We start from the raw sequence: 26786 nt of genomic DNA on the forward strand, positions 1-26786 counted from the left end.
TTAGAGCCAACCACTACTATCCCTGAAATGGCACATCCCCTCGTATAAATGCATTGTTTAATAGTGGATACAAGCAAATCTACTAAGTCACATGTTTGTGTCCTGGATAAATTGCAGCAGCACCAGTTAAGTAGAGCTGAGTGTTCAGTTACTGCATCATTTGATTTATATTCTGGAAGATGAGTCGATTCCAGTCCAGAAGAATAAAACATAATTTAGATACACTTAAATCTATAATTACATTGAATGTAATTATGTTCCTGTTATTAATATCAGTCTAGAAGATACTGCTATACATACCAGAACATATTAATTAAGAAGCATTTAACCTAAATACAATCTGATGTATTGTGCACACAATGAATGACACCTTGTTTTATATGGACTGCTGCCTTTATTTGCATTGAGCAGTAATTAACACAAGGATTCAATGTCCCCAATGGTATTCAAACAAATGTACTCCCAATAACTCAAACTAAATGAATGTGTGCAAAACAGTTTTAGGACGTTAGTGAGTTAATGTGCAAAATAAATTTCTTCGTTTCCCCTTTAAAGTTCCATCCTTGTTTATACTAGTTTCAATGTCAATGTTATATCTAGAAAATCATCTTTTAACAGGCAGCATTGCTGCATTATTTTGAATAACTGATAATTGATTTAGTCCAGAACTCTATTGCTGTCCTGTAGTTATGTTAGAATTTCATAGCTGTAGACAATAATAATGGAGAAAGTAAAACACATGATCATAATATTAACTATTATATATACTGTACCTCATAATGGGCTAACTTCTAGTCAGTTAAATTACAGTGAAATTAACGCTAATTTTGCTGGGGTACCACCTGGAACCCTCTCAAATACGCCTGACTGTCTTTTTTTAAGATTAAAATGTATTGTCATCGTACATGGCAAGTACAGTACAACAAAAATAACTTCAGTGCAAAGACAAAAGTAAAGTGCAAAATACAATGTATAAGTGATTAAACTGGAGTACATGTATAAATTAGTATTAGTGCTAATCAGACACATAATACAATTTTGGTTTCAATATCAATCTTCTATCTAGAAAAGCAGGTTTTAACAGGAAGCATTGCTGCATTATTTTTTAATGACTGTGATTTAGTCCAGAACTCCATTGCTGTCTTGTAGTTCTGTTAGAATTACATAGCTGTAGTTTGGGGCAATAACAATGGAGACAGAGTCATACTTATATACATAAGGTACTTCATATTGGCTAACTTCTAGTCAGTTAAATGAATAGTTAATATCCTATACTCTAGGATATGTTATCCATACTGTTCAAACTCTGAACTCTGTTTCCTACTGCCTTACACTGTAATCACCAACCACAAACTATATTCTACACATGTAACTCTTGTGTGATAGCATGTACAATAATGCTGCATACACTGCATGCATAGTATATATATCCACTTCTGTCTGAATACACCTGCATATCATCTTTTTATATACCTATATATATATATATATATATATATATATATATATATATATATATATATATATATATATATATATATATATATATATATATATATATATATATATATATATATATATATATATATATCTTTACCTTGCACTGGTCAGTATGTCTTACTACCATAGTGTCTTTTATACCTGTAACACTCATCTGATCAGCACTAGTCATTTATATATATACTCCAGTTTAATCCTATTGCACTTTATTGTTACATTTGTACTCTAGTTAGGCACCAATTTGTTTCCGTTGTACTATACTTGTGCTGTATAATGACAATTCATTTTAAACTAATCTGATCTAAAATAGATTTTGGCTGGAACGCTCTCAACGTCGAATGTAAATGTTGCTATTTCAGCACCATGGACAGTACCGGACCACACTGACGAAGCCATTTTGGAAATGGGGAAAGCATGCAGGCTCAACCAAAATGAACTCCAGACAAGGCTCCCGAGCAAACAATGATAATCCGGATTGTATTTATTTTTAACCATATAGGTCATATTTATTACTAGTCAGCAGATGAACTAATGGATCAGGGAACTGAATATGAATGTATGACTTCAATATTACGTTTTGCAGTCAAGTTATGAATAAAACAATTCGGGAGTACAGTTGAGTAAAACATCAAACATTAATTTATCTTATGTTTTTCTCTTAAAGAAAAAAAACATATCTTCAAACATATTTTAATTTTGTCTCTAAAGTATATTTAGTTTTTAAGAATTGTAAAGCATAGGCAAATATAAGCATGTGCTTCAGCCAATTCCTTTTTTCAGTCATTGAGTTTGGATTTTGTGTGTGAGCTTGCTTTGAATATGTACATTTGTCATTTTTTCTTTTCGAGAGTCCACACATGTGTTTTTGATTAGTCTGTAGACAAGGACTGAAAATAAACAATTAATCATAATTCTGGTTACTTGGTATTGATTATATGATGAATTGAAAATGGGGGACCCTGATGTAAACAAGACGAAAGTCTTTCTCTGGTCTGCATCCCCTTAACAATTGTATGTATTGAGCTGTACTGTACCCATTCTGCAATCCGTTAAACTTTTCAATCAATCAGCTACGATGGCCATCAAACGACAACCAGATTACATTTCACCAACTTCATCCACGTGGACTAAGAACATAGTTAAAATGAGGAAACTGGGCTCATTCATGATTATTGAGGTGGCTCTTAAAAGAGCCTTTGGGGGGACTGCAACTAGTCAACAGGTCGATTTAAGCTCTCTCTCCACGGATGCGGCGGGCCAGCTGGATGTCTTTGGGCATGATGGTCACCCTCTTGGCGTGGATGGCGCACAGGTTGGTGTCCTCAAACAGACCGACCAGATAAGCCTCACTGGCCTCCTGAAGAGCCATGACAGCAGAGCTCTGGAAGCGCAGGTCAGTCTTGAAGTCCTGGGCGATTTCTCTGACCAGGCGCTGGAAAGGCAACTTGCGGATCAACAACTCTGTGGACTTCTGGTAACGACGGATCTCTCTCAGCGCCACGGTACCGGGCCTGTAACGATGAGGTTTCTTCACGCCGCCGGTAGCAGGTGCGCTCTTACGGGCAGCCTTGGTAGCGAGCTGCTTCCTTGGGGCTTTGCCACCGGTGGACTTACGAGCGGTCTGCTTAGTTCTGGCCATTATGAGAAACTATGTTTCGGTCTTCACTTCAACAAGAATAATACGCTGCTGTGTAGAAACTCTGGCCTTATATTACTAACGCGGAGGCGCAGCAGTTTCTGATTGGTCTCCTCTCTGTGAGGTCGTTACTCCGCCTACACCTCACAGGGTTATTGGAGGACTTCACGTAGATACAACTGGGAACGAGGTTATTGGAGGACTGGTCTTTTGGAAACACCGCCAACAAAAGGTCTTTCCTGATTGGGTGAGAAAACACAAGCCCGAAAATAAAACGCGACTCTCCAACTCGCTGCATTCATTGTCTAACTCGGTTAACTAAAGAGAATTATAAACATGTCTGGAAGAGGAAAGACCGGAGGAAAGGCCAGAGTTAAGTCCAAGACTCGCTCCTCTCGTGCCGGGCTTCAGTTCCCCGTGGGTCGTGTCCACAGACTGCTGCGTAAAGGCAACTATGCTCATCGTGTTGGAGCCGGTGCCCCGGTTTATCTGGCGGCTGTGCTGGAATATCTGACCGCTGAGATCCTGGAGTTGGCTGGAAACGCTGCCCGTGACAACAAGAAGAGTCGTATCATCCCCCGCCATCTGCAGCTGGCCGTGCGTAACGACGAGGAGCTCAACAGACTGCTGGGAGGAGTGACCATCGCTCAGGGTGGTGTGCTGCCCAACATCCAGGCTGTCCTGCTCCCAAAGAAGACCGAGAAGGCTGCTAAGCCTGCCAAGAAGTAAATCATTTAGCCTCTTCGACAAACCCCACAAAGGCTCTTTTCAGAGCCACCCACCTCTTCTTGAAAATGCAATATTTCCGTTTGTCAAAATACAATTTGTTTGTGTAACTTACGTTGTCTCGCTACCTCGGACATAAATGTAAGACTATAAACACGTAATGCATAACATTTGACCGTGTTCACTAATGGGTACACGTGTACAGTGCTGTTTAGAAGTAATGTTTAATGTGTTGTCTGTCTGCAGTGTTTTTTTCCCCCTGTTTTGAAGGCTTAACGATATAATGTAAAATTATAAATTGCATGTCATAGCGGTCAAGTGATGATTCATTTGAACTGAGTAACATAAATAGTAAGGGTTCTATATACAGATTACAGCATGCACGAACATAAATTGACATAATGACAGCAATTTGTATTTCCACAATTGTTGGGGCTCAACTCGTAAACTGTCTGAAGCGGTGCGACTCGTTCAGACCATTTTCTTTACCTGCCAATGTTGCTGGTCTGGATCACTAATCACATAATAAATAAATAAATAAATGGGTAGAACTACAAGTCGTGTTTTGTAGCCGTGCCTGTTTCATATAAATAGTGGGGGTCCATAAAAGAGCCTTTTGTATAATATAATGGTTGTGTAGATATTTAATGTGAGGTAGTGGGAAACATAATTATGTGCCAACATATGATCCAAACCAGTCTGAATAAATAAAATTACAATAATGTGCTGTGTGTCCACTAATGGGCCATCACCCGTAGTCATTCCAATAGTGTCATAGCGGTCATTTACGCACGGACATAAATGCACCATAATGATGGCAATTTATGTATTTCCACAATAAAGGTCTCAACTCGTTGCGGTAAAGTATCTGCGTTAGTAGAACCTAATAATCAAACCGGACTTAATATCAACATTCTCCAATTAAGAACCTATATCTGATCTATATTTTATAGTTTTTTGTGGTATATTCTCCATATATAATATATAAAGTTGCGTTTGCTTTGTTGCCGTGCTGGAAGTAACTCGTGGAAATCAACCATCCCATAAGTAATACTAAGTTGTATACTTCGATAAGCCGCCATCACTTCCACACAAGAGTACAATATTGCTTTTCATGAAAGTGGTGGGTGGCTCTTAAAAGAGCCTTTTGTTGAATTAAAGACAACGTTCTGTTTAAACGCTTATCTCTTCTTGGGAGCTCCTCTCTTAGCTGCTATTGGCTTGGCAGCCTTCTTAGCTGGGGCCTTCTTGGGCGCAGCGGGCTTCGTCACCTTCTTGGGACTCTTGGCCGCTACCTTCTTGGGGCTCTTGGTCGCTACCTTCTTGGGGGTCTTGGCCGCTACCTTCTTGACTTTCTTGGGAGACTTCTTGGCGGCAGCAGGCTTCTTCGTTGCTGCCTTCGCGGGCTTTTTGGCCACGACAGGTTTCTTGGCTGCTGGCTTCTTGGCTTTCGGAGCGACTTTCTTTGCGGGCTTTTTGGCTTTAACCTCAGCCTTGTTGATCTTGAAAGAGCCGGAGGCTCCGGTACCCTTGACCTGGACCAGGGTTCCCTTTGTCACCAGACTCTTGACAGCGGTCTTAACGCGGGCCTTGTTCTTGTCCACGTCATAGCCGCCGGCAGCCAGAGCCTTCTTTACGGCAGACAGAGACACACCGCTCCTCTCTTTAGAAGCAGACACAGCCTCGACGACCAGGTCACTGACGCTGGGACCTGCCTTCTTGGGTCTGGGAGCTGCCTTCTTCTTAGCGGCCTTAGCCGGAGCGGCGGGAGCTGGAGCGACTTCTGCCATCTTCTCTCGTTCCGTCTCAGATTCAACACAACTAGAATTATGATATTGAAGCTCAGTCAGAGGGCTGGTCTTAAACACTACATGAGAGCCATGTAGACTCAACCCACCCTGTCCTCCTCTGTGCTGCCAAAATGCTCTGCCGCTTGTGTTTTCTCCTCGCCAAAAAAGAGCTCAAATACACAACTATGAATATTGCAGGAATTTAACGCCAAATGGGTCAGCAAGCAGAAATATGTGCCATCAGAATTAAACCATTTGGAGACCCCTGGTGTGTTTGTGGACGCTTCACACCACCAATTTGCGCCTTCACCATGGTGCGCAGCTATACCTTTCTCTGTTATTTATGTCTCACAATTCTTTAGATTGCATTATAATCCGACATAATCTCGTTTTCCAGCGAGCCGAGCTACCTGACTAGAGACTGGGAGCAAGATTAGTAATCTGGGGTGACGCGTTTTGTTTTAAATGGATGCTTTTCCGGTGTTGGTAAACACACTGTTGCTGGTGGCCTGTAGCGTGGGTCACCTCGTATGAGTGATGATCACCACCTTAGATTAGAGGAAGGTTTCACGTGGCCTATATTAATTACAGCTAACATTTAATTAATTAATGTTGCAAAACATTTCATAACTCACACAAGAAGCATAGCTACATTTTCCTTGGGGGGGGGGCTAGTTTGTTGTGTACTTTAGACTGCTGCATGCTTGTTGACAATACATGCTTTTTGGGCATTGCTGATCTGCTGTGTTTTCTGATTTAAATCTGCTACACTGAACACTTAGCACAATAAATAATAACTGCATTGGTCTATTTTAATTAGATTTCAATAGTTTAAATAGACATAGTAGATTCATAATGAATCATCATATCACCAAACATAAACGCACCATATCAACATGTTCTGCATTTCCACAAAAGAGGCCTTGCACGGAATGTTTGTGTAGTAAAGGCAATGGAATGGTTGCTATATATACATTTTATGTATAGATTATCATATCAACACATAGTGACCATGTTGTGTCTTATTACTGAATGTTATGAAGAAGTCACAACGGAATAGTAATAGCATGCTTTTCAGCAGTGTTTTACCGACTACCACTGCACACAAATTAGGCATTTTCTTTTGAAAGTGGTTACCAACGGTTACAGGCAGCCATGCTGGAAGAAACAGAACAACACAAACATTGCAGTTTGTGTTTAGCCTATAGGTCAGATATACAGGCCTCTATTGTTAGGGCTCAACTCATTGTGAAGTAAAGTATCTTAGAATGTGGTGCAGTAGGCTGCCAGCTACATTGTTGATACACTCAGAAGAAATAGCTGAAGGAATGAAACATACTATGTTGTCAGAGTCATACTTGTATTATTATCTTGTACCACAGTGAGGTACCGATACATGTAGCTCATGGTGAGACCATGTCGGTCTGTGTCATCTGTTTATGATCAGTAATAAATAACTCAAACAAGAGGACACCTGCTCATGGAGACGACTCAGCACCATCAGAAAACATCTCTCACCTTATAAATGTATACTGGCATTTCCATGATTAAAAGTTATGCCAAATACATGTAAAAAGGATTATATGCAGGTATGTACAGACAGATGTGTATATGAATATAGTGTGTATATATATATTGTAAGTCAAAGCAGTGACAGATGTCACCAAGAGAGCTATTGTTTGATTGAAAACTTTATTAACAGATTGCAGAATGGGTACAGTACAGCTCAATACATACAATTGTTCATTTTGGTTGAGCCTGCATGCTTTCCCCATTTCCAAATGGTGCTGAAATAGTGACATTTAGATTTCCAGTGACTAGAAGTAGCGAATCCACACTTCCAAACAATCTCGAGATAACAAAATAAATTAATCGGTTATCACAAATAAACTATTTGTTATGTCGAGTAAATTATATAATGAATAGTAAATCAAATGTATGTATGGCCTCTTTGGGCTTCCGTAGAATACACCCGCATATAATCTTTTTTATATACTTGTGTGACTATATATATATCCCTTACCTTATATCACTGGCCAGTATGACTTACTACCATAGTGTCTTTATACCTGTAACACCTGATCAGCATTATTAGTAGTAGTACTCATTTATAGATAATAGTTTAATTTAAAGGAAAACCAACATTTTGGGAAATTAGCTTATTTAACATCTTCCCTGGAGTTAGACAAGATACATACCTTTTTCGTCTCTCTGCATGCATTAGGCCTAGTTCCCTACAAGTGTGACTGGGAGACTCATGTGACTGGGAGACTTGTGTGACATGGATACTTGTGTGACTGGGAGACTTGTGTGACTGGGAGACTTTTGTTGCTGGGAGACTTGTGTGACTGGGAGATGTGGTAAATACACAGGTACAACATGTTTACAGGAACGTTTTGGAGTTGTATTTTGATTGTATTTGGAGTGTGTATTTCATGACTGTAGGGAACTCGGGTAAATGTCTGACCCACTTACAGTGATGAAGCTAAGCTAGGTCCAGGCGTTCCCTAAGCCTAATGCATGCATGTCTAACTCCAGGGAATATGTTAAATAAGCTAATTTCCCAAAATGTTGGAGTTTTCCTTTAAGAGAGTAAAGCAGAACAAACTCATGGCTGAAACTCTTCTGCCCTCTACTGGCTAAATGAGAACCTAACTTCTATTAGCTTTACACACGTGCGCCACGCCCGACCAATCGTATCGTAGAAGCCACGCAGCACTATTTGCATCCTATAAATAAGGCAGGAAACCGTAAGCGGCCGTCACCATTCGATTCTGATAAGCCGTCGAATATGCCTGAACCAGCCAAGCCAGCGCCCAAGAAGGGTTCCAAGAAAGCCGTCACCAAGACCGCTGCCAAGGGAGGCAAGAAGCGCAGAAAGTCCAGGAAGGAGAGTTATGCCATCTACATTTACAAAGTCCTGAAGCAGGTTCATCCCGACACCGGCGTTTCCTCCAAGGCCATGGGGATCATGAACTCCTTCGTTAACGACATCTTCGAGCGCATCGCTGGAGAAGCCTCGCGCCTGGCTCTCTACAACAAGCGTCGCACCATCACCTCCAGGGAGATCCAGACCGCTGTGCGTCTGCTGCTGCCCGGTGAGCTGGCGAAGCACGCTGTGTCTGAGGGAACCAAGGCTGTGACCAAGTACACTAGCTCCAAGTAAACTACCCTGTTCACTGAAGATTAACCAAAAGGCTCTTTTAAGAGCCACCCACTCTGTCCTGAGAGAGTTATTCCTATTATGCTCATGATGCGCTGTTAATCAAAGTGGTTGTTCAGTGCTAAATGAGTGTTCATTTCACTATAATTTAACTGACTTAGAAGTTAGCCCAATTATGAGGTACAGTATATATCATAATTAATACTATGATCATGTGTTTTACTTTCTCCATTATTATTGTCAACTACAGCTATGCAATTCTAACAGTATACAAGACAGCAATGGAGTTATGGACTTAATCAGTTATTCAAAATAATGCTGCCTGTTAAAAGCTGCTTTTCTAGATCAAGATTGATATTTACACTAGCTTTAGTTTTTGTATATATTTTTTGGAATTCCATATAGAATATTTATTTGGAGAAAAGTTTTGCCTCTACCAGGTGATTTGCCAGTCATAATATTAGTTCAGTCAGTTCGTCCCAGGTCGAAACTAAAACAGAATGACTATGTGCAGAGGACCGTGCATTTAACTAATCATAATAGACATGGTTATACATTTCCTCAATAGGTTTAAATCCATTGTCGTTATACAAAGAAAATAAGTTGACGTCTAAACAGTACAAATATAACAGTAAAGTGCAATATGAAAGGACAAAGTGATTAAACTGGAGTATATCAGATGTATGTACATCAGTGTTACAGGTATAAGTCATACTGACCAGTGGTATAACTAGAAGAGTAGGTAAGGGATTGATTGATTGAAAACTTTATTAACAGATGCAACAGAATGGGTACAATACAGTACAGCTCAATACACACAATTGTTAAGGGGATGCAGACCAGAGAAAGACTTTCGTCTTGTTTACATCAGGGTCCCCCATTTCAATTAATCATGACATACAGATAGACAGTACTGCTACATTTATGACATACCAGATTTACATACAGTACAAAAATAGTCTAAAAAAGAGAGTATACATTTGATGAAAAAACTGTACATTGGAGGAGGTTGGCTGGTGGGGTGGGGGGGATATAGTACACATTATATATATTATTGCACATGCTATCATACAGACGTATACCGGTATGCAGAATATAGTTTGAGGTAGGTGTGTAAGGCAGTTGTAGACAGTGAAATGCAGGAGTTTGAACAGTATGGATAACCGATCGGCAATCAGGTATAGGCACTATTAACTTTTAACTATTATTTAACTGACTAGAAGTGTTCCCAATATGAAGTACTTCATGTATAAGAATAACTCACTTTCTAAATTCTAACAGAACTACAAGACAGCAATGGAGTTCTGGACTAAATCACAGTCATTAAAAAAATAATGCAGTGATGCTTCCTGTTACAACCTGCTTTTCTAGATAGAATATTGATATTGAAACCAAAATTGTATTATGTCTGATTAGCACTAGTACTAATTTATACATGTACTCCAGTTTAATCACTTATACATTGTATATTGCACTTTACTTTTGTATTTGCACTCAAGTTATTTTTGTTGTACTGTACTTGCCCTGTATGATGACAATACATTTTAACCTTAAAAAAAGACAGTCAGGGGTCTTTGAGAGGGCTCCAGGTGGTACCCCAGCTAAATGAGTGTTCATTTCACTATAATTTAACTGACTAGAAGTTAGCCCAATTATGAGGTACAGTATATATCATAATTAATACTATGATCATGTGTTTTACTTTCTCCATTATTATTGTCCAAACTACAGCTATGCAATTCTAACAGTATACAAGACAGCAATGGAGTTATGGACTTAATCAGTTATTCAAAATAATGCAGCAATGCTTCCTGTTAAAAGCTGCTTTTCTAGATCAAGTTTGATATTGAAACTAGCTTTAGTTTTTGTATATATTTTTTGGAATTCCATATAGAATATTTATGTGGAGAAAAGTTGCTTCTACCATAATTGCCTTGTTTGACTCCTTATATCCTGTTGACATGTACATTTGTCATTGAGCGCGTTCTAGCCAAATGAGTGTTTTAATTTCACTATTTTAGATGATTATATAAAAAAAAATTGTCATTATACAGCACAAGTATAGTACAACAGAAATAAATTGGTGTCCAACTAGAGTACAAGTGTAACAGTAAAGTGCAATAGGATTAAACTGGAGTATATATAAATGAGTATACTGAGTAATAATGCTGATCAGATGTGTATGTACAGTGTTACAGTTATAAAGACACTGTGATAATAAGTTAAGGGATATATATAGTCTATATGCAGATGTTTTCAGACAGAAGTGGATATATGTATATTATACATGCAGTATTATTGTACATGCTATCACAAGTTACATGGGTAGAACATAATGAGGTCGGTAGTGATTACAGTGTAAGGCAGTAGTATAGGCATCAGAGATTGAACAGTAAGGATAACATATTCTTGACCTAGAGTATAGGATATTAACTTTTAATTCAACCGACTAGAAGTCACAAAACATAAGCATTAGTAGATTTGCTTCTATCCACCATTAAACAATGGATTTATACGAGGGAATGTGCCATTTCAGGGATAGTAGTGGTTGGCTCTAAAAAGAGCTGTTTGTGTGTTTTAGACAGTAAAGCTTAAGACCTTCACTTCCTCTTGGCTGCTGTCCTCGTGGGCTTCGCGGCTTTGGGCTTGGCAGCCTTCTTTGCGGGGGCTTTCTTGGCTGCAGGCTTCTTCACGGCCTTCTTGGGGCTCTTGGCTGCCACCTTCTTGGGGCTCTTGGCTGCCACCTTCTTGGGCCAGTCAAGGTCAGGTGACTAATTAATAAACATATCCCTATGTATAAGTTGTTCTGTTTTTCCTGGACCATGTCTAGGATGCTGCCTGTCATATTGGGTTTCACCGCCAGATGGAGGAAGTGCTCTACTAGGTGGAACAAGAGCCTCTAATAGATTTTCAGATTGGAGAAGTTTGAATTCATAGATTTAACTGATTTTGGAAGGGAAATTGAGTTTGTTGGGTTAAAGGTCACGGTTGGGTTTAGGGTTAGAGTTAAAGCAGGATTGAGGGTATCTAGTTGGCTCCACATGCAGCTGTTTGCTATGTGCCTTTAATAGCATCTATAACTTCTGGTTACACACACTCTTGGAGAGTTAACAGTAACAACCAAAAGTTACAAAAAGTGACCATCGCACACAAAATAAATACATATATGTCAAACCTGATGTATGATAAACTGGTACATTTAGAATTAATAGTTGCATGTTTAATTTGTTAAATTCATATTGAAATGCATTTTTACTTAACTTTACAGCATTATTAAAAACATGATACATTTACATTTACATTTAGTCATTTAGCTGACGCTTTTATCCAAAGCGACTTACAAGTTCTGTGCGACAAGACAGCAAGAAGGGTATAACTCTATCAGCTGAGTAACAATGTTCATCAAAGTGTTGCGTGTTACAGTGTAGGTTAGTTTATTAGGACAAGTGCATGACAGTAAGGTTAATCGGGGTTAGATTTTTTTTTTTTTTTTTTTTTTATCATTTCAGATAATGGTTGAAGAAGTGAGTCTTTAGTCGACGGCGAAAGATTGGACGGGATTCGGCTGTCCTAACTGGGATGGGTAGTTTCTGAGAATAGGCGGCTTCTCTTTGATGACCCTCCGGGAGCTTGGATAGGAGTAGATCTGATAGGATGTTAGGAGTCATCAGCAGCCCTCATAATTATGTATATATTATCTGTTAGGATCTCTGTTTAACAGTACTGTATATTTGCATATCTTGTATGTCATAAATTTAACTACTGTGTATCTATGTCATGATACATATCTGTATGTTGTGTATGTCATAAATGTCATGAATTGAAAATAGGGGACCCTGATGTAAACAAGACGAAAGTCTTTCTCTGGTCTGCATCCCTTAACAATTGTGTGTATTGAGCCGTGCTGTATTGTCCCCATTCTGCAATCTGTTAAATAAAGTTTTCATTCATTCATTGATTCAGTCTCAGAATGGATTTGGTAAAGAGAGAAAAAAAATTGTCATTCTTATGTTGTGGCATTTTACAAGTAATCTGTGGCATCACTGATTGTAATGAACCAAAGGAGAATATCAATTCTATTTTTTATGTCATCTTTGACGGTGAATAACACCATTCTAAAAAATACCCATTCTGCAATCTGTTAATAAAGTTTTCAATCAATCACTCTCTACAACCGCACCCCAGCACAGACGTACTTCGAGATTGATTGATTGATTGAAAAGTGTATTAACAGATTGCAGAATGGGTACAGTACAGTACAGCTCAATACATACAATTGTTAAGGGGATGCAGACCAGAGAAAGACTTTCGTCTTGTTTACATCAGGGTCCCCCATTTTCAATTCATCATAACATATATGACATACAGATAGACAGTACTGCTACATCTATACATTTATGACATATCAGATTTGCAAATACAGTACTGTTTGTGATACAAAAGTGTCCAGAAAAGGAGTGTATATACATTTGGCATAGAACTGTACATTGGAGGAGGTTGGTTGGGTGGGGTGGGGTTGGGTGGGTTGGGTGAGGGCTGTACATTGGAGGTGGGGGGGGTTGGGAAGGGGACACACACACATTTTACACTGTACATTGGAATATTGACAAAGCCTTACTTGGTCTTTTACTGTACAACTAGGTTAGGACATTTGTAGGGGCCAGTTTCGAATTGCAGTCTCACGTAGGTGTTTTTTGAGTGTTTTTGAAGGTGGGTAGTGATTCACATTCCTTTACAGCTTTAGGCAGGGCGTTCCACATTGATGTGGCATAATTGCGAAACGTGTTTAGTCCCTTGTTTGAGACTGCTGCGTAAAGGCAACTATGCTCATCGTGTTGGAGCCGGTGCCCCGGTTTATTTGGCCGCTGTGCTGGAATATCTGACCGCTGAGATCCTGGAGTTGGCTGGAAACGCTGCCCGTGACAACAAGAAGAGTCGTATCATCCCCCGCCATCTGCAGCTGGCCGTTCGTAACGACGAGGAGCTCAACAGACTGCTGGGAGGAGTGACCATCGCTCAGGGTGGTGTGCTGCCCAACATCCAGGCTGTCCTTCTGCCCAAGAAGACCGAGAAGGCTGCCAAGAAGTAAATTATTTAGCCTCTTCGACAAACCCCACAAAGGCTCTTTTCAGAGCCACCCACCTATTACCGAGAATGCAATGACTCTGCATCCTATACTGTAATTTGTCATTATTGTAGAAGCTAAGCTTTTTCTACACACAATTATTCTTTATGAAACTAGTCCTGAGAGAGTTATTCCTATTATCATGATGATCGCGCTGTTCATCAAAGTGGTTGAGTGCCGGGTATTGCAAAATGTCCTACATTTTATTTGCACAGTTTTATGGTAGGAGTGTGTCGGGAGATGACATTTTATATATTTAATTATTGAACAATAAATTACTTACAACTGTAATCATAGTTTGGATGGCTATTAAGTTTCAAATTATATTTACTAGTCAAAATCCTGTGATTTTAGGTTGTTTACAAGTAGCTAGATTGGATAGACTTCTAGCTTGTACATCACGTTTATACTGTAAAATAATATATCACCTGCCTTATTAGAACCCTGATCAATAATACATTATTGGTCTTTATAATGCACATGGATACTGTTTAGTTTAGCATTTTCAAAGTGGAAATGCTATTCCAAAAATAATACATTCCAGGCTCATATATAATTATAATGAAACAGATTAACTACCCCATAGCCAAACACACGTCCTATGATTTCCAACAGACATGTGCAAATAATATTCATTATTTGATCACAATGAGCTCTGTATATTTCTGTACAATTTACAACCTTGTATGTTAAATACATTATTACAATAATAACAGTAACCTTTTATAACGTTATTGTTGACATCTGACATCATCAAACTCCAGCAATCAGAAGTCTAAAATCTGACTTCATAAGTAACCCTCAGCAATACTGATCTTCTCTGGTCCCTTCTCCCTCCATGTTTAGCAGGATACACAGCCTCCACATCTGGCTGAAAGGTTACTCTGCTCATCAGGCATCCCCTGTGGTTTGGACTTCAACACATTCACTGATACACCACACCATGCTCAATAGTTGCTTTTATGTTTCACAAGGTGCTCTGAATCTGCCCTTAATAACCATTAATAACATGGTATAGTCCATTTTAAAACCATGATATCAATGGTACAGTATAGTGTTGGGTCTTTATTCCTCTTTTACTTACTTTTTATTTTACTGCTTGAAGTACATTCTCAGGGGCTCGTAAAGAACCAAGCATTTCACTGTAATGTACATGCACTTTATACATGGCAAATAAAAGCAAACTTGAAACTTGAACTACTTGTACTAGGCACTGTGAATCTAAATGGCGCTATTTCAGCACCATGGACAGTACCAGACCACACTGACCAACCATTTTGGAAACCGGGAAAGCAATTGCAGACCAACCAAAATGGACCCCAGACAAGAATCTGGGGCAAACTAATGGGATAGATAAATTGAATAAGTGCAACCATGTGAACCCAGCTGCCACGAGGAACTCATGAACCAGACATGTCTTAGAATTTACACCCCTGTAAATGTCCTAACCCAACCCTCTCCAATGTACAGTAATTTACCTAGTATGGTTTTGTCAATATTCCAATGTACAGTTTTGCTTGTTTGTAGTGTTCCCCCAACCCCCTCCAATGTAAATTACCTAGTATGGTTGTCAATATCCCAATGTACAGTTTTGCTTGTACAGTTGTACAGTGGTCCCCCCCCCCAACCCCTCCCTACCCAACCCCCCCCCCCCCCCCCCCACACAACCCCACCCAACCCCCTCCAATGTACAGTTTTTACGTCAAATGTATATACTCCCTTTTCTGGACTATTTTTGTATCACAAACAGTACTGTATTTGCAAATCTGGTATGTCATAAATGTATAGATGTAGCAGTACTGTCTATCTGTATGTCATGTATGTCATATATGTCCTGATGAACTGAAAATGGGGGACCCTGATGTAAACAAGATGAAAGTCTTTCTCTGGTCTGCATCCCCTTAACAATTGTGTGTATTGAGCTGTACTGTATTGTACCCATTCTGCAATCTGTTTATAAAGTTTTCAATCAATCAATCATTCATCAATCAATCACGTGACACCAGTTCTATGGTCAAAAGTGTGTGAGAAGGAGGGTTATTATGGGCTGCAGCTTTTGGCCACGCCTAGCATGACGCGCTATCTCAGTCTTCTTTTACGTCCTCAGAGAGTATTTATATTCAGAGGGCTTTGCCTTTGTTCGTCATTGCTTCTTTTCATTGGTTTAGAACTCATCCCAGAAGAAAATGTCTGGTCGTGGAAAGGGAGGAAAGGGACTCGGAAAAGGAGGCGCCAAGCGTCACCGTAAAGTTCTCCGTGACAACATCCAGGGAATCACCAAACCCGCGATTCGTCGCCTGGCGCGCCGCGGTGGAGTGAAGCGCATCTCTGGTCTGATCTACGAGGAGACTCGTGGTGTGCTGAAGGTCTTCCTGGAGAACGTGATCCGTGATGCCGTCACCTACACCGAACACGCCAAGAGGAAGACCGTCACAGCCATGGATGTGGTCTATGCTCTGAAGAGACAGGGACGCACTCTGTACGGCTTCGGCGGCTAATCGTATATTCAATCCAAACTATCCCAAGACCCAAAGGCTCTTTTCAGAGCCACACACATCTTACTAGAATTGAGTCGATTCCATGTTGCGTCTCAGAATAACATTCATCCTTAGCTGCTAGATATGTACGCCTCCTAGTCGCTTTGGACGATTCTATATTGTGCAGTAGCCTATATATTATGACTTGTACAGGACGTGAAAATTGCATACAGGCCATTAAAAATGTCTTAAGCCTGAGAAGAGAAGTAGCCTAGTTATGAGGGGTGGCTATTTCATCTGAACATATAGATGCATTTAAGATACTAGCTCTTTTGACACTGGTCTGAGCAATACTGTAAATGGACACTACTGAACTGGATCTCAAATTCAAGTTAAAGTTATTTTTGTCAAATACACTACAATACAGGGGCATTGCAGCTAATGACACAATTGTGTTTCGAGCTCAGACCCAACAATGCATAAAAGAATGGTAACAATGGGTAAGATAACATAAAATCAGATTAAATAAAATAGTAAATTATTTACAGAAAGTGTCTTACATATAAGTGTATGTGCATAGTGCGTGTGTTCAATTCGTTTTTAAAAGGTGTGTCTGTTCAAGGATCTCATTAGAGGCCACGGGACTTTAGAAGCCTTCCTATGTGTTTATGTAAATGAATGAAGGTATTGATTCGACGGCAGGTCTATTTGCGACCTTGTAGTAATATACTGTATTATAGTCTTCTATCTAGTCAGATTTTACATGAAACACCACAGACGTATGTGGTGGAATTAATGATAAAAGAAAGCAAATATTTGACAGGAAGGTTGTAAACAGGATGGTTAAACAAGTATAACTGCCTTCTGTGATGAGACTGTAGGTGATGTTTAATTAAATGCAATGAGGCAAGGATCACAAATAGAATATCAGAATTGTCACTGCTGTGCAGAATATGCAGTAATAGGAGCTTAATAAATAGAAGATACAGCGTATTTTCAGGGGTGGAAATAATGTATTTGCTGTACACAGCATTCAGTTTTTACACACCTGCAACTCGTCTACCTCTGTACCACTCTGTGTATAACTTTTACATCGCAGCATCCTCAAGTGAAATAGTTAATAAATGAAAACTTTATTTAACAGATTGCAGAATGGGTACAATACAGTACGGCTCAATACATACAATTGTTAAGGGGATGCAGACCAGAGAAAGACGTTTGTCTTGTTTACATCAGGGTCCCCCATTTTCAATTCATAGTGACATTTATGACATTACACAACATACATGACATTTATGGCATAGGGACATACATGACATACAGGTACATAGTACTGTTACATTTGTGACATATATGATATGCAAATATACAGTACTGTTACCCATAGATCCTGACAGTATATACATATCATGGGGAGGAGACTGTACATTAGGAGGGGGTGGGTGGGTGGGAGAGAAATATACATACGGTGGGGAGGAGACTGTAGGAGGGGGTGGGAGAGAGATATACATACGGTGGGGAGATAATATATACGGAGGGGAGGAGACTGTCTATTAGGAGGGGGTGGGGGGGGTTTGGCCATTTACGGTGGCCAGTTTAGAATTGCAGCCTCCCGTACAGGGCTGTACACTGCGATGAGATGATTGCAAATTGCGCCCTAATTTTGTCTGTGCGAGTTTAAAATAATATCTGGGGGCAAGCTTGCGAGTGGTGATTTCACTCCTAAATTAATCCATACAAATTGGATAAAAAAAATAGTAAAACATTAGCCTACAACCAGGGCTGTACAGTGCGATACAATGTTGCGGTTGTAATTTCATTAGACAGACCAGCGCGGACATTTAATAACATGCAATTTAATTGACACGAGCAATGAGCTATCGTTAGCAGCAGCTAACGATAGCTGCTAACCAAGGTATCCATTAGGGCTAAGCTAACTAGCGATAGCTGCTAACCAAGGTATCCATTAGGGCTAAGCTAACTAGCGATAGCTGATAACCAAGGTATCCATTAGGGCTAAGCTAACTAACGATAGCTGCTAACCAAGGTATCCATTAGGGCTAAGCTAACTAGCGATAGCTGCTAACCCTGGAAAACGGTCAAAGCGGACTCCACAACACTAGTTCCATTTGTGAGGAAAGGGGGTGGGTTATATTAAAAACGCTTGACACGAACGAACGCTTAAAACGAATCAGCGCCGTTTCGCATCCCAAAAGGGGTGAGTGAGAACACTCCCCCCCCCGTGCCCCGGGGCGGTGATTTGATCCCAATACCTGAGTGAGAAAGGCCCCTAAACCATCCTAGGTAGTCAAAGTGGGCAGGGGTGAGGTGGGTTCTAGGAGTAAGGTCAAGTAGTAGTCTGACCAGTTTGTTTTGTGATATTTGTAATCTTGTTTTTAGCGCCTTTGAGGTGCTTTGGTACCGTGAGGTGCAAGCATAGTCGTAGTACCCTTGAATGAGTGCTCCTGCCAGAGTCTTCAGGGTATTCTTGTTTACCAGAGAGGACAATATAACATGTAGCAGACAGACTACCATACTTCACAACAGTGCAAAATACCCTTTGCAACAACCAACTGAGTCCTATCAATTGGAAAGATATTGAAATGTAGTCATAATGTGCATGCGTAATTACGCGCAATGACTGCATTAGCACCGTTGGGATGACTATGGTCACAGCGTGACACGTTTTATTCCCCCTGTTGCGCCAGCTGTTATTATTATGACTCGTATGCTTTATTACTAGCTAACTTGTGCCTATTATTACTATTGACATGTAATTGAAACAGATTTTTTTCATTGTTAAGCATTCCGTCTGGGCTTTAATAGGCGAGTCTCTCCCAAAAGGAAAGATACATTGTACCTTCCTTGTGTATTTTTTTTTTAATCTTCATAAAAGTAACTGTAGATTTAATTCATCATGAGCTACATAAAGCCTTCCACAGAAGTGGTAATCTTCCACAGAAGACGAGGTAACACATATCATGCCAACGCCAGCAATGACTGTGTTTACCAGCACTGAGAAAGTACAAGTTTATAACCAAAAGCATGACACCAGATGCCTTGTTTTACTGCCAGTCCCTCACCAGGCAGCTCGACTCACCGGGGAACGAGTACTGACTGGATTATAATGACATTTAAACCATTTAAAAAGCAAAATACTGAGACAAGTTGCTGCTCACTGCACCATGTGACGACGGAAAGGAGAGCGCTGGAACGTGTCCAAACTAACCACGGCTCTCCAGATGGTTTTATTCTAATGGGACATGCTTGTGCTAACTGACCCATTGGGTGTTAGATTTCAACTATGTTCCCACGTTTGTATTTTAGCCCGTTTTGGCGAGAAGAAAACACAAGTAGCAGAGCTTTTCAGCTGCAGAGTTGTAGACAGGGTGGGTTGAGTCTGCATGGCTCTCATGTAGTATTTAAGACCAGCCCCCTGTCCCAGCTCCACTACCAGTCAGCTCGGACTATTTGTTGCATTTCGTGTTGATCGACGATAGAAGAGAACTATGTCAGAAGTCGCTCCAGCCGCTGCCGCTCCGGCTAAAGTCCCCAGGAAGAAAGCTGCCTCCAAGCCGAAGAAGGCATCAGGTCCCAGCGCCGCAGAACTCGTCCTCGGGGCCGTATCTGCCTCTAAAGAGAGGAGCGGCGTGTCCCTGGCTGCGGTAAAGAAGGCTCTGGCTGCCGGTGGCTACGACGTGGAGAAGAATAATTCACGTGTGAAGACCGCTGTGAAGAGCTTGGTGTTAAAGGGCACTCTTGTCCAGCTCAAGGGTACCGGTGCCTCCGGCTCCTTCAAAATCAACAAGGCTGAAGCCAAGAAGCCCGCCAAAAAAGCAGCTCCGAAAGCTAAGAAAGCGCCAGTGAAGAAACCTGCTGCGGCTAAGAAGGTTGTTGCTAAAAAGCCTGCCGCTAAGAAGTCTCCAAAGAAGGCAAAGAAGCCTGCAGTCAAAGCCAAGAGCCCCAAGAAGGTGGCAGCTAAGAGCCCCAAGAAGGTGGCAGCCAAGAGCCCCAATAAGGCAGTGAAGAAGCCCGCAGCCAAGAAAGCCCCCGCGAAGAAGGCTGCCAAGCCCAAAGCAGCGAAGCCCACGAGGACAGCAGGCAAGAGGAAGTGAAGATCTTAAGCTTTACTGTCTAAAACACACAAAAGGCTCTTTTTAGAGCCAACCACTACTATCCCTGAAATGGCACACCCCCTTGTATAAATGCATTGTTTAATAGTGGATACAAGCAAATCTACTAAGTCACATGTTTGTGTCCTGGATAAATTGCAGCATCACCAGTTAAGTAGAGCTTAGTGTTCAGTTACTGCATCATTTGATTTATATTCTGGAAGATGAGTCGATTCCAGTCCAGAAGAATAAAACATAATTTAGATACACTTAAATCTAAATCGATGCGATTTAACATTGAATGTAATTATGTTCCTGTTATTAATATCAGTCTAGAAGATACTGCTATACATACCAGAACATATTAATTAAGAAGCATTTAACCTAAATACAATCTGATGTATTGTGCACACAATGAATGACACCTTGTTTTATATGGACTGCTGCCTTTATTTGCATTGAGCAGTAATTAACACAAGGATTCAATGTCCCCAATGGTATTCAAACAAATTTACTCCCAATAACTCAAACTAAATGAATGTGTGCAAAACAGTTTTAGGACGTTAGTGAGTTAATGTGCAAAATAAATTTCTTCGTTTCCCCTTTAAAGTTCCATCCTTGTTTATACAACAACTACAGCTAGTTTCAATGTCAATGTTATATCTAGAAAATCATCTTTTAACAGGCAGCATTGCTGCATTATTTTGAATAACTGATTTAGTCCAGAACTCTATTGCTGTCCTGTAGTTATGTTAGAATTTCATAGCTGTAGTTTGGACAATAATAATGGAGAAAGTAAAACACATGATCATAATATTAATTATGATATATACTGTACCTCATAATGGGCTAACTTCTAGTCAGTTAAATTACAGTGAAATTAACGCTAATTTTGCTGGGGTACCACCTGGAACCCTCTCAAAGACGCCTGACTGTCTTTTTTTAAGATTAAAATGTATTGTCATCGTACAGGGCAAGTACAGTACAACAAAAATAACTTCAGTGCAAATACAAAAGTAAAGTGCAAAATACAATGTATAAGTGATTAAACTGGAGTACATGTATAAATTAGTATTAGTGCTAATCAGACACATAATACAATTTTGGTTTCAATATCAATCTTCTATCTAGAAAAGCAGGTTTTAACAGGAAGCATTGCTGCATTATTTTTTAATGACTGTGATTTAGTCCAGAACTCCATTGCTGTCTTGTAGTTCTGTTAGAATTACATAGCTGTAGTTTGGGGCAATAACAATGGAGACAGAGTCATACTTATATACATAAGGTACTTCATATTGGCTAACTTCTAGTCAGTTAAATGAATAGTTAATATCCTATACTCTAGGATATGTCATCCATACTGTTCAAACTCTGAACTCTGTTTCCTACTGCCTTACACTGTAATCACCAACCACAAACTATATTCTACACATGTAACTCTTGTGTGATAGCATGTACAATAATGCTGCATACACTGCATGCATAGTATATATATATCCACTTCTGTCTGAATACACCTGCATATCATCTTTTTATATACCTTTATATATATATATATATATATATATATATATATATATATCTTTACCTTGCACTGGTCAGTATGACTTACTACCATAGTGTCTTTTATACCTGTAACACTCATCTGATCAGCACTAGTCATTTATATATATACTCCAGTTTAATCCTATTGCACTTTATTGTTACATTTGTACTCTAGTTAGGCACCAATTTGTTTCCGTTGTACTATACTTGTGCTGTATAATGACAATTCATTTTAAACTAATCTGATCTCAAATAGATTTTGGCTGGAATGCTCTCAACGTCGAATGTAAATGTTGCTATTTCAGCACCATGGACAGTACCGGACCACACTGACGAAGCCATTTTGGAAATGGGGAAAGCATGCAGGCTCAACCAAAATGAACTCCAGACAAGGCTCCCGAGCAAACAATGATAATCCGGATTGTATTTATTTTTAACCATATAGGTCATATTTATTACTAGTCAGCAGATGAACTAATGGATCAGGGTTCTGAATATGAATGTATGACTTCAATATTACGTTTTGCAGTCAAGTTATGAATAAAACAATTCGGGAGTACAGTTGAGTAAAACATCAAACATTAATTTATCTTATGTTTTTCTCTTAAAGAAAAAAAACACATCTTCCAACATATTTTAATTTTGTCTCTAAAGTATATTTAGTTTTTAAGAATTGTAAAGGATAGGCAAATATAAGCATGTGCTTCAGCCAATTCCTTTTTTCAGTCATTGAGTTTGGATTTTGTGTGTGAGCTTGATTTGAATATGTGCATTTGTCATTTTTTCTTTTCCTTTTGAGAGTCCACACATGAGTTTTTGATTTGTCTGTAGACAATGACTGGAAATAAACAATCATAATTCTGGTTACTTGGTATTGATTATATGAATTGAAAATGGGGGACCCTGATGTAAACAAGACTGAAGTCTTTCTCTGGTCTGCATCCCCTTAACAATTGTATGTATTGAGCTGTACTGTACCCATTCTGCAATCCGTTAAACTTTTCAATCAATCAGCTACGATGGCCATCAAACGAACGTATTACATATCACCAACTTCATCCACGTGGACTCAGAACATAGTTAAAATGAGGAAACTGGGCTCATTCATGATTATTGAGGTGGCTCTTAAAAGAGCCTTTAGGGGGACAACTAGTCAACAGGTCGATTTAAGCTCGCTCTCCACGGATGCGGCGGGCCAGCTGGATGTCTTTGGGCATGATGGTCACCCTCTTGGCGTGGATGGCGCACAGGTTGGTGTCCTCAAACAGACCGACCAGATAAGCCTCACTGGCCTCCTGAAGAGCCATGACAGCAGAGCTCTGGAAGCGCAGGTCAGTCTTGAAGTCCTGGGCGATTTCTCTGACCAGGCGCTGGAAAGGCAACTTGCGGATCAACAACTCGGTGGACTTCTGGTAACGACGGATCTCTCTCAGCGCCACGGTACCGGGCCTGTAACGATGAGGTTTCTTCACGCCGCCGGTAGCCGGTGCGCTCTTACGGGCAGCCTTGGTGGCGAGCTGCTTCCTTGGGGCTTTGCCACCGGTGGACTTACGAGCGGTCTGCTTAGTTCTGGCCATTATGAGAAACTATGTTTCAGTCTTCACTTCAACAAGAATAATACGCTGCTGTGTAGAAACTCTGGCCTTATATTACTAACGCGGAGGCGCAGTAGTTTCTGATTGGTCTCCTCTCTGTGAGCTCGTTACTCCGCCTACACCTCACAGGGTTATTGGAGGACTTCACGGAGATACAACTGGGAACGACGTTATTGGAGGACTGGTCTTTTGGAAAAACCGCCAAGAAAACGTCTTTCCTGATTGGGTGAGAAAACACAAGCCCGAAAATAAAACGCGACTCTCCAACTCGCTGCATTCATTGTCTAACTTGTTTAGCTAAAGAGAATTATAAACATGTCTGGAAGAGGAAAGACCGGAGGAAAGGCCAGAGTTAAGTCCAAGACTCGCTCCTCTCGTGCCGGGCTTCAGTTCCCCGTGGGTCGTGTCCACAGACTGCTGCGTAAAGGCAACTATGCTCATCGTGTTGGAGCCGGTGCCCCGGTTTATCTGGCGGCTGTGCTGGAATATCTGACCGCTGAGATCCTGGAGTTGGCTGGAAACGCTGCCCGTGACAACAAGAAGAGTCGTATCATCCCCCGCCATCTGCAGCTGGCCGTGCGTAACGACGAGGAGCTCAACAGACTGCTGGGAGGAGTGACCATCGCTCAGGGTGGTGTGCTGCCCAACATCCAGGCTGTCCTGCTCCCAAAGAAGACGGAGAAGGCTGCTAAGCCTGCCAAGAAGTAAACGATTTAGCCTCTTCGACAAACCCCACAAAGGCTCTTTTCAGAGCCACCCACCTCTTCTTGAAAATGCAATATTTCCGTTTGTCAAAATACAATTTGTTTGTGTAACTTACGTTGTCTCGCTACCTCGGACATAAATGTAAGACTATAAACGCGTAATGCATAACATTTGACCGTGTTCACTAATGGGTACACGTGTACAGTGCTGTTTAGAAGTTAATGTGTTTGTCTGCAGTTTTTTTCCCCTGTTTTGAAGTCTTAACGATATAATGTAAAATTATAAATTGCATGTCATAGCGGTCAAGTGATGATTCATTTGAACTGAGAAACATAAATAGTAAGGGTTCTATATACAGATTACAGCATGCACGAACATAAATTGACATAATGACAGCAATTTGTATTTCCACAATTGTTGGGGCTCAACTCGTAAACTGTCTGAAGCGGTGCGACTCGTTCAGACCATTTTCTTTACCTGCCAATGTTGCTGGTCTGGATCACTAATCACATAATAAATAAATGGGTAGAACTACAAGTCGTGTTTTGTAGCCGTGCCTGTTTCATATAAATAGTGGGGGTCCATAAAAGAGCCTTTTGTATAATATAATGGTTGTGTAGATATTTAATGTGAGGTAGTGGGAAACATAATTATGTGCCAACATATGATCCAAACCAGTCTGAATAAATAAAATTACAATAATGTGCTGTGTGTCCACTAATGGGCCATCACCGTAGTCATTCCAATAGTGTCATAGCGGTCATTTACGCACGGACATAAATGCACCATAATGATGGCAATTTATGTATTTCCACAATAAAGGGCTCAACTCGTTGCGGTAAAGTTTCTGCGTTAGTAGGACCTAATAATCAAACCGGACTTAATATCAACATTCTCCAATTAAGAACCTATATCTGATCTATATTTTATAGTTTTTTGTGGTATATTCTCCATAATATATAAAGTTGCGTTTGCTTTGTTGCCGTGCTGGAAGTAACTCGTGGAAATCAACCATCCCATAAGTAATACTAAGTTGTATACTTCGATAAGCCGCCATCACTCCACACACGAGAGTACAATATTGCTTTTCATGAAAGTGGTGGGTGGCTCTTAAAAGAGCCTTTTGTTGAATTAAAGACAACGTTCTGTTTAAACGCTTATCTCTTCTTGGGAGCTCCCCTCTTAGCTGCTATTGGCTTGGCAGCCTTCTTAGCTGGGGCCTTCTTGGACGCAGCAGGCTTTGTCACCTTCTTGGGACTCTTGGCCACTACCTTCTTGGGGCTCTTGGCCGCTACCTTCTTGGGGCTCTTGGCCGCTACCTTCTTGACTTTCTTGGGAGACTTCTTGGCGGCAGCAGGCTTCTTCGTTGCTGCCTTAGCGGGCTTTTTGGCCACGACAGGTTTCTTGGCTGCTGGCTTCTTGGCTTTCGGAGCGACTTTCTTTGCAGGCTTTTTGGCTTTAACCTCAGCCTTGTTGATCTTGAAAGAGCCGGAGGCTCCGGTACCCTTGACCTGGACCAGGGTTCCCTTTGTCACCAGACTCTTGACAGCGGTCTTAACGCGGGCCTTGTTCTTGTCCACGTCATAGCCGCCGGCAGCCAGAGCCTTCTTTACGGCAGCCAGAGACACACCGCTCCTCTCTTTAGAAGCAGATACTGCCTCGACGACCAGGTCACTGACGCTGGGACCTGCCTTCTTGGGTTTGGGAGCTGCCTTCTTCTTAACGGCCTTAGCCGGAGCGGCGGGAGCTGGAGCTGGAGCGACTTCTGCCATCTTCTCTCGTTCTGTCTCAGATTCAACACAAGTAGAATTATGATATTGAAGCTCAGTCAGAGGGCTGGTCTTAAACACTACATGAGAGCCATGTAGACTCAACCCACCCTGTCCTCCTCTGTGCTGCCAAAATGCTCTGCCGCTTGTGTTTTCTCCTCGCCAAAAAAGAGCTCAAATACACAACTATGAATATTGCAGGAATTTAACGCCAAAAGGGTCAGCAAGCAGAAATATGTGCCATCAGAATCAAACCATTTGGAGACCCCTGGTGTGTTTGTGGACGCTTCACACCACCAATTTGCGCCTTCACCATGGTGCGCAGCTATACCTTTCTCTGTTATTTATGTCTCACAATTCTTTAGATTGCATTATAATCCGACATAATCTCGTTTCCAGCGAGCCGAGCTACCTGACTAGAGACTGGGAGCAAGATTAGTAATCTGGGGTGAGGCGTTTTGTTTTAAATTGATGCTTTTCCGGTGTTGGTAAACACACTGTTGCTGGTGGCCTGTAGCGTGGGTCACCTCGACTTCGTATGAGGGATGATCACCACCTTAGATTAGAGGAAGGTTTCACGTGGCCTATATTAATTACAGCTAACATTTAATTAATTAATGTTGCAAAACATTTCATAACTCAC

At 40.7% G+C, this 26786-nt stretch overlaps 9 protein-coding genes across 9 annotated transcripts in view; 5 read left to right on the forward strand and 4 right to left on the reverse strand.

Annotated features, from left to right (window-relative positions):
* Positions 1-5652, reverse strand: part of LOC311230847 (histone H1-like) — a gene marked incomplete at both ends in the record, with an annotated part of 63669 nt that extends 58017 nt beyond the window's left edge. The window contains one exon of the mRNA XM_084317236.1: positions 5145-5652. Within this exon, the coding sequence (XP_084173362.1) occupies positions 5145-5652 (508 nt within the window). The remainder of the gene's footprint in view (positions 1-5144) is intronic.
* LOC311230723 (histone H3.2) lies at positions 2729-3139 on the reverse strand (the record flags this gene model as incomplete). The annotated part of the gene is made up of 1 exon (XM_084317082.1): positions 2729-3139. The coding sequence occupies one exon, from the start codon at positions 3137-3139 to the stop codon at positions 2729-2731; it is 411 nt and encodes a 136-aa protein (XP_084173208.1).
* Positions 3473-3865, forward strand: LOC311230724 (histone H2A-like; the record flags this gene model as incomplete). The annotated part of the gene is made up of 1 exon (XM_084317083.1): positions 3473-3865. One exon carries the CDS (start codon positions 3473-3475, stop codon positions 3863-3865), a length of 393 nt encoding a protein of 130 aa, XP_084173209.1.
* Positions 5653-8443: 2791 nt separating the features above from the next.
* On the forward strand, positions 8444-8818 carry LOC311230873 (histone H2B-like; the record flags this gene model as incomplete). The annotated part of the gene is made up of 1 exon (XM_084317260.1): positions 8444-8818. The coding sequence occupies one exon, from the start codon at positions 8444-8446 to the stop codon at positions 8816-8818; it is 375 nt and encodes a 124-aa protein (XP_084173386.1).
* Positions 8819-11415: 2597 nt separating this feature from the next.
* On the reverse strand, positions 11416-26146 carry LOC311230845 (uncharacterized protein; the record flags this gene model as incomplete). Its single annotated transcript, XM_084317234.1, has 2 exons — positions 11416-11559; positions 25595-26146. The coding sequence occupies 2 exons, from the start codon at positions 26144-26146 to the stop codon at positions 11416-11418; spliced, it is 696 nt and encodes a 231-aa protein (XP_084173360.1).
* Positions 16127-16438, forward strand: LOC311230897 (histone H4; the record flags this gene model as incomplete). The annotated part of the gene is made up of 1 exon (XM_084317286.1): positions 16127-16438. The coding sequence occupies one exon, from the start codon at positions 16127-16129 to the stop codon at positions 16436-16438; it is 312 nt and encodes a 103-aa protein (XP_084173412.1).
* Positions 19927-20532, forward strand: LOC311230726 (histone H1-like; the record flags this gene model as incomplete). Its single annotated transcript, XM_084317085.1, has 1 exon — positions 19927-20532. One exon carries the CDS (start codon positions 19927-19929, stop codon positions 20530-20532), a length of 606 nt encoding a protein of 201 aa, XP_084173211.1.
* LOC311230727 (histone H3.2) lies at positions 23241-23651 on the reverse strand (the record flags this gene model as incomplete). The annotated part of the gene is made up of 1 exon (XM_084317086.1): positions 23241-23651. The coding sequence occupies one exon, from the start codon at positions 23649-23651 to the stop codon at positions 23241-23243; it is 411 nt and encodes a 136-aa protein (XP_084173212.1).
* LOC311230728 (histone H2A-like) lies at positions 23985-24377 on the forward strand (the record flags this gene model as incomplete). The annotated part of the gene is made up of 1 exon (XM_084317087.1): positions 23985-24377. The coding sequence occupies one exon, from the start codon at positions 23985-23987 to the stop codon at positions 24375-24377; it is 393 nt and encodes a 130-aa protein (XP_084173213.1).
* Positions 26147-26786: the final 640 nt, after the last annotated feature.

The sequence above is a fragment of the Notolepis coatsorum genome (assembly GCF_963971535.1).
Source record: "Notolepis coatsorum genome assembly, chromosome: 6".
NCBI lineage: Eukaryota > Metazoa > Chordata > Actinopteri > Aulopiformes > Paralepididae > Notolepis > Notolepis coatsorum.